Here is an 11,408-nt window from a genome sequence, read left to right as displayed (position 1 = left end):
CCCCTTTTAAGTAGTACTGAAGCATCCACACTTTGGTCTTCCTTCTTCATGAGCTTCATGTGGTCTCTGAGTTGTATCGTGAGCATTCCGAGCTTTTTTCCTAATATCCACTTATCAATGAGTACATACCATGTGTGTTCTTTTGTGACTGAGTTACCTCACTCAGGGTCATATTTTTTATACTTTCATCCATTTGCCTAAGAATTTCATGAAGTCATTGTTTTAATAGCTGAGTAGTACTCCATTGTATAAAAATGTACTACATTTTCTGTATCCATTCCTCTGTTGAGGGACATCTGGGTTCTTTCCAGCTTCTGGCTATTATAAATAAAGCTGCTATGAACATAGCAGTGTATGTGACTTTGTTATATGTTGGAGCCTCTTTTGGGTATATACCCAGGAGTAGTATAGGACCTGAGTCCTCAGGTAGTACTATGTCCAACTTTCTGAGGAACCGTGAAACTGATTTCCATAATGATTGTATCAGCTTGCAATCCCACCAACGATGAAGGAGTGTTCCTCTTTTTCCACATCCTCGACAGCATCTGCTGTCATCTGAGTTTTGGATCTTAGCCATTCTGACTGGTGTGAGGTAGAATCTCAGGGTCATTTTGATTTGCATTTCCCTGGTGGCTAAAGATGTTTAACATTTCTTTAGGTGCTTCTCAACCATTTGACATTCCTCAGTTGAGAATTTTTTTAGCTCCATACTCCATTTCTAATAGGGTTATTTAGTCCTCTGGAGTTTAACCTCTTGAGTTCTTTGTATGTATTTAATATTAGCCCTCTATCAGATGTAGGATTGGTACAGATATTTTCTCAATCTGTAGGCTGCTGTTTTGTCCTGATGACAGTGCCTTTTGCCTTACAGAAACTTTTTAATTTTATGAGGTTTCATTTGTCTATAGTTGATCTTAGAACCTGGGCCATTGGTGTTCTGTTCAGGAAATTTTTCCTTTTGCCAATGTGTTCAAGGCTCTTTCCCCATTTCTCTTCTGATAGATTCAATGTATCTGATTTTTTTGTGGATGTTCTTGATCCACTTGGACTTGAGCTTTGTTCAAGGAGATAAGAATTGGTCAATTTGCATTTTTCTACATGCTGATCACCACTTAAGCCAGCACTATTTGTTGAATATGCTGTCTTTTTTTCCACTTGATGGTTTAAGCTTCTTTGTCAAACATCAAGTAACCATAGGTATGTGGGTTAATTTCTGGGTCTTCATTCTATTCCACTGATCTACCTGTCTGTCTCTGTACCAATACCATATGGTTTTTATCAATATTGCCCTGTAGTAGAGCTTGAGGTCAGGGATGGTGATTGCCCCAGAAGTTCTCTTATTGTTTAGAATTGTTTTTGCTATCTTGGGTTTTTTGTTCCAAATGAATTTGAGAATTGCTCTATCTCTGTGAAGAATTAAGTTGGAATTTTGATGAGTATTGCATTGAATCTGTAGATTGCTTTTGGTAATATGGCCATTTTAATATGTTAATCCTGCTGATTCATGATTATTAGAGATCTTTACATCTTCTGAGGTCTTCTTCAATTTCTTTCTTCAGAGACTTGAAGTTCTTTTCATATAGATCTTTCACTTGTTTGATTAGAGTGACACCAAGATATTTTATATTAGTTGTGACTATTGTGAAGGGTGTCATTTCCCTAATTTCTTTTTCAGCCCATTTATCCTTTGAGTAGAGGAAGGCTACTGATTTGTTTCAGTTAATTTCATATCCAGCCACTTTGCTGAAGTTGTTTATCAGCTGAAGGAGTTCTCTGGTGAAATTTTAAACTTTGTAATGTTTGACTTCTTAATGAACAAATGTCAAAGTTCACTGCAAATGCAACCACTGAACACATTCACACAAATATTTACAGGGGATGGAAGGGAATGAGGATTACAATGCCATTTATAGTCCAGAAGGCCTAAGCATTTTACATTGCTGATAGTGAGTATGGAATCTGGTATCATAAAGCTTTTTCATTTCAGTATATAATTATTGTATTCATAATTATTGTTGCTAGTTCTTAAGCTAAGACTTTTCATTGAAATTTAACACTCTGATTCTATTTCATAAAACTATATTCTACTAAAAGATTTTTTTCTTCTTTACTAAATTGACATCCTGATATTAAGGAATTCAGTAAGACTCAGAAACAAGCAATTAAAGATCAAAACAAGTCTCACCCTACAGCAGGGAATATTATGACTTGACTCTGTCTCTTTCATGTTAGAGTTAATAATTTGAAGTAAAATGTATGACTCTTAAATCATTGTGGATTTATTAGCACTTTAATCAAGATCTCTATTGATAGTAATAAGGACACTTTGAAAACATTTCATGTTTATTATCAGAGTTATGTGCTTTGAAAAATATGCATTTTAGAAGTTTTAAGAACATGTAGTAGTTTTAATAAGAATGACCTTCGTAAGCTCATATTGTTGAATGCTTAGTCACTAGGAAGTGGTGTTGGGAACTGGTTCTAATACTTTGTCTTAATTTGTTTCCCAAAAACCACACTTTGAGACAGTGAGGGTCCCTGGCCCCAGCTGGCTTTAATTGGTAATAAAGAGTTGCCATACAGCAAATGGCTGGGCAGGGAGATAAAGGCGGGACCTTTTAAGTTTGAAGGTGAGGGTGAGGTACAGACAGAATCACCATGGCAGGGAAGCAGAAAGATCAGACTAAAAGGCCCGCTGACATGTAAGAGTCAAGGTAAGTGGCCACATGGGGCCACTCCCCTTATGGGGTCTTGGGCAGCAGAGATAAAATATAAAATATAAAGTTAGGATATATTAATTCAGGAATACTGGAGGGGAGTGTGTGCTAGCCCTGAGGAGGTTTAGAACTGTCCAAACATTGAGCTAATTAGGCATATTAAAAATTAAGCTGGTGTGTGTGTGTCTTTCACTCTCAAATCCAGAGAGCTCTGGCATATGGTTAAAGGCTCAATCGTCCACCAGGAGTGAGTTCAAAGCAGATTAACTATTCACCACTACATGGTGGCAATGTGGTAGATCAGCATGCCTGCTCCCTGCCACCCTACCCTACCTGTCTCCCAAGAGGTCTGCCATAATCAAGAACATAAGGAGTCAGGGACACTGGAAGCCTGCTCTAAACAGGGACTCATGAGGCCTGCCCTACCCAGAGTCAGCACTGCCTGCCTCCCAGAACACCTGCTCTAACCCAGGTCACATAGCTCTACTTAGCTCCAAGGAGGCCTGCTCCAGTCCAAGACACCAAGGCCAGTTAACAGCAGAGATAACCAGATGGCAAAAAGACAATCACAAGATCATAAGCAACAGAAGCCAATGTAATCTGGCACCATCAGAACCCAGGTCTCCTACCACAGCAAGAACTGTATACCTTAACACACCTGAAGAGCAAGATTCTAACCTAAAATCCCTTCTCATAAAGACAATAGAGGTCTTTAAGGAGGATATAAATAACTCCCTTAAAGAAATATAGGAAAATAGGTAGAAGCCTCAAAGAGGAAACAAATAAATCCCTTAAAGAAATACAGTAAATACAATCAAATAGGTGAAGGGGTGGAACAAAACGGTCCAAGACCTAACAATGCAAATAGAAACAATAAAGAAACAACAAATGGAGACAACCCTAGATATGGATAACCTAAGAAAGAGATCAGGAGCTACAGATGCAACCATGACCAACAGAATACCAGAGATGGAAGAGAGAATCTCAGGTGTAGAAGATACCATAGAAGATATTGGCACATCAGTTAAAGAAACTAAGGTAAAATATCCAGGAAATTTGGGACCCAATGAAAAGACTAAACCTAAGAATAATAGGAATAGAAGAGGTTGAAGATTCTCAGGTCAAAGGGCCAGAAATCATCTTCAACAAAATCATAGAAGAAAACTTCCCTAACCTAAAAGAAGACATGGCCATAAAGAACACCAAATAGATTGAACCAGAAAATAAAACCCTCCTGCCATATAATAATAAAAACACTAAATGTACAGAACAAAGAATGCACATTAAAAGCTGTATAGGGAAAAGGTCAAGTAACATATAACGGCAGACCTATCAGAATTACACCAGACTTCTCAAGAGAGACACTATAAGCCAGAAAAGCCTGATCAGAAGTCATGCAGACTCTAAGAGAACACATATGGCAGCCCAGGCTACTATACCCAGCAAAACTCTCAATCACCATAGAGGAAAAAATGAAAATATTCCATGACAAAACCAAATTTAAACAATATCTTTCTACTAATTCAGCCCTACAGAGGATACTAGAAGAAAAACTCCAACACAAGGAAGGTAACTACACCCAGAAAAACACAAGAAATGAATCATCTCACAACAAACCCAAAATCACACACACACACACACAAATAATACCACCTTTAATAACAAAAATAACAGGAATTAACAATCATTGGCCTTCACTATCTCTCAACATCAATAGACTCAATTCAAAAATAAAAAGTTGCAGGCTAACAGACTAAATATGCAAACAGGATCCGCTAATTTGCTGCATACAAGAAACACACCTTAGCAACAAAGACAGACACTACCTCAGAGTAAAGGACTGGAAAAGAGTTCTCCAAGCAAAAGGGTCCCAAGAAACAAGCTGGAGTCGCCTCTCTAATATCCAATAATATAGACTATCAACCAAAGTTAATCAAAATAGATGGGGAAGAACACTTCATACTCATCAAAAGAAAAATTCACCAAGATGAATTCTCAAGGCTGAACATCCATCCCCCAAGTGCAAGGGCACCCACATTTGCAAAAGAAACTTTAGTAAAGCACTGAACCTCACACAATAATAGTGGGAGACTTCAATGCCCCACTTGCACCAATGGACAGGTCATTAAAACAGAAACTAAATAGACAGTGAAACTAACAGAAGTTATGAATCAAATGGTTCTACAAAACATTTCAACCCAAAATCAAAAATTAGACCCTCTTCTCATCACCTCATGGAACCTTCTCCAAAATTGACCATATAATTGGATACGAAACAAGTCTCAACAGATACAAGGAGACTGTATCAATCCCATGCATTCTATCAGATCACCAGGGACTACAGCTGGACTTCAATAACAAAAGCAACAGAAAGCCCACATACTCATGGAAACTGAACAACTCTCTAAAAACAGTTGCAAACCATTATGCATTCAATGCTTTTCCTGTTCTTTTACTGCTATGCTTACATGTATTCTTGGGATATCTATGTTCACTCACATTTTCTTCAAGTTCTTTTCTTAGATAAACAAAATCGGATAAAACAAAAATTTGATGATGGGAATTTTTGTCATCAGGAGATATTAAGCAAAACTTGACTTTCAAATGCTTTTTATTATTGTCAAGGTTCTACAGCATTTTTCAGGTAATTACTTTTAATGGTTCCTATTTTTCACTGCTTTTTGTTTTATAGAGAACTTCATAGGACAAAGTTGAAGACAGGGAAATGGTGGTGGCAGATTCCATTTCACAGAATACTCCTTGGTTCACAGTGAACCCATTTTGACACAGAAGTTAGCATTTTTGGACATAGTAAGTGATGCAAAATTTTCTGGTGAATCAAGTATCTGTATTCTTCACAACTTCGGACAGGCTGTATTATTTTCCACCCGTCACAGCCGCTGAGGAGCCAATGTCAAGAAGGACGCATAATTTGTAGTCTCTGAGGTGGTGTAACGACAAAAAGTCTCTCTGCTTTCAAAACCCCTGTCACCTGAAGTGACCAATAAAAACCTCAGAAGAAATCCAGCTGTGGCATTGCTGCTGTCTCCTCTGCCTCACTTCAGTTATCCTCATGAGGCCAATTGGCTGTGACTTCCTGATTTTCCTCCAGGGGCCGATGGGATTGGGGCTCACCCGGTAGGGCAAGCTCCTCCGTGGAGGCCAGGGCGGACCGTCGCCTGGGCCTCAGTCACCCCTGCGGGGTTCCCCGCGCTCTCAGGAGCAGACAGACGTCCCGCCCAGCGCACCGCCCTGACCCTCGCGGGGACACAGTGGCAGAGTGGGCAGGCGCCGCTCCGAGCCTCTGCCAGCGGTCCAGCCGAAGGCCCGCCGCCATGGCCCGGGTACTGGTCGTAGGCGCCGGGCTAACCGGAAGTCTCTGTGCGGCGCTGCTGAGGAAGGAAACCACCACCCTGGTGTACCTCGCCCTGTGGGACAAGGCTGGGGACGCAGGTGAGTTGTAGGACAGCCAGAGCCTGACAGGCCCCTCCTCGGTGAAGCAGGCCGGCCACTCCGTCGCTCTGAGAGAAAAGCCCAGTGGTGGCGTCCCCCGGCAAGCCGCTGCGGCCGCTCGCCAGTGTGCACTGTCACGTGACTCGAGGCTGCTGGGCCCGAAGGCTGCTCCTGGAGCAGAGTGGGCTGGACCCGGAGCGCCGCCCAGGGCTGGACCCGGAGCCCCGCCCAGAGGCGGAGCAGAGAGGGCTGGACGCGGAGCACCGCCCAGGGCTGGACCCGGAGCTCCGCCCAAGGGCGGAGCACAGAGGGCTGGACCCGGAGCCCTGCCCAGGGCTGCACCCGGAGCCCCGCCCAGAGGCGGAGCAGAGAGGGCTGGACCCGGAGCCCTGCCCAGGGCTGCACCCGGAGCCCCGCCCAGGGGCGGAGCACAGAGGGCTGGACCCGGAGCCCCGCCCAGAGGCGGAGCAGAGAGGGCTGGACCCGGAGCGAGGCCCAGAGCTGGACCCGGAGCCCCGCCCAGAGGCGGAGCAGAGAGGGCTGGACCCGGAGCCCTGCCCAGGGCTGCACCCGGAGCCCCGCCCAGGGGCGGAGCACAGAGGGCTGGACCCGGAGCCCCGCCCAGAGGCGGAGCAGAGAGGGCTGGACCCGGAGCGAGGCCCAGGGCTGGACCCGGAGCCCCGCCCAGAGGCGGAGCAGAGAGTGCTGGACCCGGAGCGAGGCCCAGGGCTGGACCCGGAGCCCCGCCCAGAGGCGGAGCTGAGAGGCCTGGACCCGGAGCTCCGCCCAGGGAGGCTTGTGCCTGGCTAGGGTCATCCCACCGAATCCTTGTGGGCTGGGCTGCTCTGTGCCATTGCTGCTTTCTCCAGTCTGCAGATCCCCAAATCCACCTTAGACCGAGACTTTCCAGACGTTTAGAATAAGAATCCATCTTGTACATCCTGACTGAAGAACTTTTTTTTTTTACTCATGGCGGCGGTCCATCCATTTAGTTTTATTCATCCATTACTTCGTTCGTTTGTTCAGAGTAACGCATATGTACTAGTAGCATTGTAAAGCAGTGGTATATTATTCATGGGTTCCATGAGTCTTGTATTGCTTCAAATTAAAAAAAAAAATGACCAAATGCCCAGGACAATGAGCGATATAAAGACTTTAGCTTACGTTAATGAGTTTAATGTATTTGAACAAAGACAATAAAGCAACCAAGCTAGGGTGAGTTGTATAATTTCAAGAGGTCCATTTATGACTGACAATTGCTTATGAATTATTTTAAGGGGGAAGAATGATTACTGCCAGCAGTCCTCATAATCCCCGATGCACAGCTGACTTGGGAGCTCAGTACATTACCTGCTCTTCTCATTATGCCAAAGAGCACCAACAGTAAGTTCGTCACCACAAGTCTCAGTAGATACATATATGGTGTAACATAATACAAATCATCCACCCTAAAACAGTTTAAACTTTGTCTCTTATGACAATGAAATATTCATATTGTCCTTATGAAGACTGGATAAGATTATATATGGAACAAGAAAAAGGTAGCTAAATGCTATATAGTTAATTGTTGGTGTGGAAAGGGGCAGATAGTAATGAAAGTCAGTATTTGTAAGTGCATTTGAAATGAGGCATATAATACTTTTCTATGTACTTTTTTTGTTTATAGAGAGAAATAGGACTTGGCTCACATCAACAGATATACAGATTCTCGAAGCATTTCTGTTCTTCAAGTTTTGCTTAACATCATATCCACTGAGTTAATCATATGAGGATTTATAGTGTGATTTGATTTTTAATGTCTAATAGTTAGACAAGGCAAGACAGTTGCAGAGCTAATTGAACTATACATTTACATTTAATGATTATTTCAGTTTTTATGAGGAGCTGTTAGCTCATGGAATTTTGAAGCCTCTGACAGCTCCAATTGAAGGAATGAAGGGGAAGGACGGAGATTCCAACTTTGTGGCGCCTCAAGGATTGTCTTCCATTATCAAGTACTACTTAAAAAAATCAGGTGGGAATTGGATTTTCTCTGTCTCTTAGGATAAAAGTTGAGGGGTAAATACTAGTATCATATAGATTATGAAAATAGTTAAACTTTCTTGTCAGCCTTCCCTTCCTCCAGATACGCCTGATCTCAGTTTAGAGTGTTCGCTCTCTTACAAATGTCTGTCTTCCTATGTATGAAAATAAATCTCTGCCACTATTTACTATTAATCTGTTTATATTCATTTCCTTAAAATATGAGCAAAGGGGACTATTATAGAAACTATTCAGGATCTTTTCATTTCATATCTTTGGTGTGGGTTTTTTTGTTTTTGTTTTTGTTTTTTTGTAACAACAAATTTAATTTGCTTTCTTTTCTTTAATGACATCCAAAATAGTATAGGATGTGTGTATTATCATTTATTCAACGTTCTTGTGTATATTTATATTTTGAGAATTGGGAAGTTGTCTTGGTTTTTGAGTATACAAAAACACTTTTCTATCCCTCACCTTAGTGTAAGAGTAGGATGGATTGGATCCAATAGGCTGTGCTGCTCTTAAAGACCAACTCACTAGAAGTGAGTGACAATGTTCCTCACATGGGTATCATACCACCCACAAGGGGCTGGGCTCTGCCCCCATCAATCAATAATTAAGAATATGCCCTATAGCTGGTTTTATGGAGGCATTTTGTTTTTGTTGTTGTTGTTTATATTTTACCATTTTTATTTTTTCAAGTGTTTAATTATTTCCTAATCAGAGATCTATTTTGTATATACCCACAGTGAAAGCAACAGGACTGTCACCATAGTTAATCTTCTGTGTCTGCACCTCCATTTCCAAGTTAAAACACTGAAGAAAATCTCTCACAGCTCTGCTTCCTACTGTGTTGTTCTCATTTTGTTTTGTTTTTGTTCAGTTGTCATTGTTACTTACTAACGTGGGATAATTCAAAGTGACAAAAGGACTGTAGCTGTCATTAAGTACCTGTTTTGCTTTGATTGTTTCCTTTCCTGAGATAGGGTTTCTTCTTAAAAGATAGTTTGCTTCTTTTGCAGACCCTTCTTCTAACTGCTTTTGCACAATAACATTTACTTTACCATTCTCTTTCCTGATCATTTGTTTACTTTTTTCTAAAATTGACATGAGGAAGGTAAGCCTGTGTAGTTCTCCCTGCTAATTACGGCATTTATTTATCCAGTGTAGTGTTCTTTCAAGGGATGCTAGAAAGTAGCATGCAAACTGTAGGCGAATATTCCTTTGTCTACTTTAATCAGTATATTTAAATTTCTTTCCTGTGTCTTCGGGTTTCATCAAAGCATTTCCAGGTGCTGCTTACAAAGTGCAAATCTGCAGGAAATGATACAAGAAAAAATTTGCTCCTATTTTCCTCCTTAAAATGGAGGAAACTGGGTAGGGACACAGCGTAGTGGGTAAAAGGCTTCTGTGAAAGCAAGATGGCCTACATTTAAATCCCCAGAGCCCACATAAAGGCTGGGTGTGGCAACAAGTGCCTGTACCCCAAACAGAAGCAGGGAGATCTCAGTAGTTTGACAGCCAGTCTAGCTGAAATGGTCAGCTTCACGTTCAGTGAGAACTTCCCTCAAAACATTACGTAAAGAACGTCTGATAGACTCCTGGCCTCCACATGCTTAAGCACAGATAGCTATGTCTGTACACACACACACACACACACACACACACACACTCACACACACTCACACACAAACGCGCGCACACACACACTAGAGGGAAGAAATGAAATGTAAAAACTATGTAATAGAAACACATTTACTTTTATAAAATGTTTAATCCTTATTAGTCTTCTATCTATATAGCTATGTGCAAAATTAAAACTTCTCATTAAGTAGCATGTACAGAATGTTGTAGAATTCTGTCCTCTGGACATGACTTGGATGCTCAGTCTTTCAAATGTTAGCAAGATATGATTACCTGCCCAAGACACTCACAAGGCTGTTCCCAGTAACAGTTCCTCATGGAGCTGATGGTGAGCCATTCTGAAGCATCCCTGAGGAGGTTTAAGTGATCATTGTAGCTACCTGGATGCTTCCCATCCTCCTATAATTACCCTAATTAAACTCATTACTTTGCCAACTTAGACTTGTATTGAACTGTTTCTTGGTGTATTCTTATCCTCTCTTGATTGAATAGGAAAAGGATCACCTTAGAAACTAGAAAGTAGAGACATAATTTCTGCCTGTTATGTAGAGTGTAGTGGTTGGATAGAGAAACATTAAACTTTACCTTTAAGAAAAATACATACAGTAAATGCTAAGAAGGATGTGAGTATCAGGAACAGATATTTGGTAAAATAAATAAATAAATAAATAAATAAATAAATAAATAAAATAGAACAACCTAATTTGGCACAGATTTCAGAGAGGTAAGCTGAAAAGAGAGGTCAGGGGAAATGCCTCAGAGAAAATGACATTTCATGGATACTTTAAAAGTCAACAAGAGTGAATTAGGGCAGGAGCCAGTGATTAGATTTCAAGAGAGCAGGGACTGGAGCCTTCACAAAGCAGATCCAGCTAAGTGCCTCCGAGAGATTAAAAGTTCACCCTGGCTGACATAAGTGTTTTGTATACCGTGTTAGAAGATTTAACACTTTCTCAGGTGCAGTAGGAAGCGTTTGAGGAGTTTCTGTGTAAAGTCTATGCATGATCAAATGTCCTAAGCTCAAAGAGCTTCTTGAGAAAATGTATATTGTTTTCAAGTGGGGGTTTCCAGAGTATTTGTAATTTTAATGTGTGGTGTCTTATAAAAGTTATTAATTACTTCCACAGGAAATTCCTGTTTCTGGGTACTTTAATCCTAGCAGTAGAAATGAAAATTTTCTATCCAATTACATGGTAGATGTTCTAGGAGTCATATTAGCTTTGGGTCTGCTCATTTACTGCAGTAGCTTTACATGGTTTCATGTCTCATACTTTACTCATCCTGTTAAATAAGGGAGCCTATAAAATGAAGGTTTGTAGGTCTAATCCTTGAAGTGTATGGTTTTGTGACTTGCTTGGAGTCTCGAATGTATATGTGTGCCCCTGGCGCAGCTCCTCTGCAGTCCACACCTACAACACTTCTGATGTTCATCTTACAGAAAACCTTGAGACTGATGGCCAAGGACTTTAGCTGAGGCAGACAGAGTATAGGCTAGTGGATTCTAATCCCCGTTACACACACACACACACACACACACACACACACACACACACACGCACGCACGCGCGCACA

The 11,408-nt window shown here is 41.3% G+C and overlaps 1 protein-coding gene across 1 annotated transcript in view; it reads left to right on the top strand.

Moving 5' to 3' along the window:
* The first annotated feature begins 5,804 nt into the window (after positions 1–5,804).
* Rnls (renalase, FAD dependent amine oxidase) overlaps positions 5,805–11,408 on the top strand; it is a 262,909-nt gene continuing 257,305 nt past the window's right edge. Inside the window, exons 1-3 of the mRNA XM_031390110.1 lie at positions 5,805–6,170; positions 7,448–7,553; positions 8,042–8,184. Of these exons, the coding sequence (XP_031245970.1) occupies positions 6,053–6,170; positions 7,448–7,553; positions 8,042–8,184 (367 nt within the window). The 5' untranslated portion in view covers positions 5,805–6,052. The remainder of the gene's footprint in view (positions 6,171–7,447; positions 7,554–8,041; positions 8,185–11,408) is intronic.

The sequence above is a fragment of the Mastomys coucha genome, unplaced genomic scaffold (genome assembly GCF_008632895.1).
Source record: "Mastomys coucha isolate ucsf_1 unplaced genomic scaffold, UCSF_Mcou_1 pScaffold21, whole genome shotgun sequence".
NCBI classification, from domain to species: Eukaryota; Metazoa; Chordata; class Mammalia; order Rodentia; family Muridae; genus Mastomys; species Mastomys coucha.
Note: the sequence above shows the minus strand (reverse complement) of the source record. Positions and strands in the feature narration are given on the sequence as shown.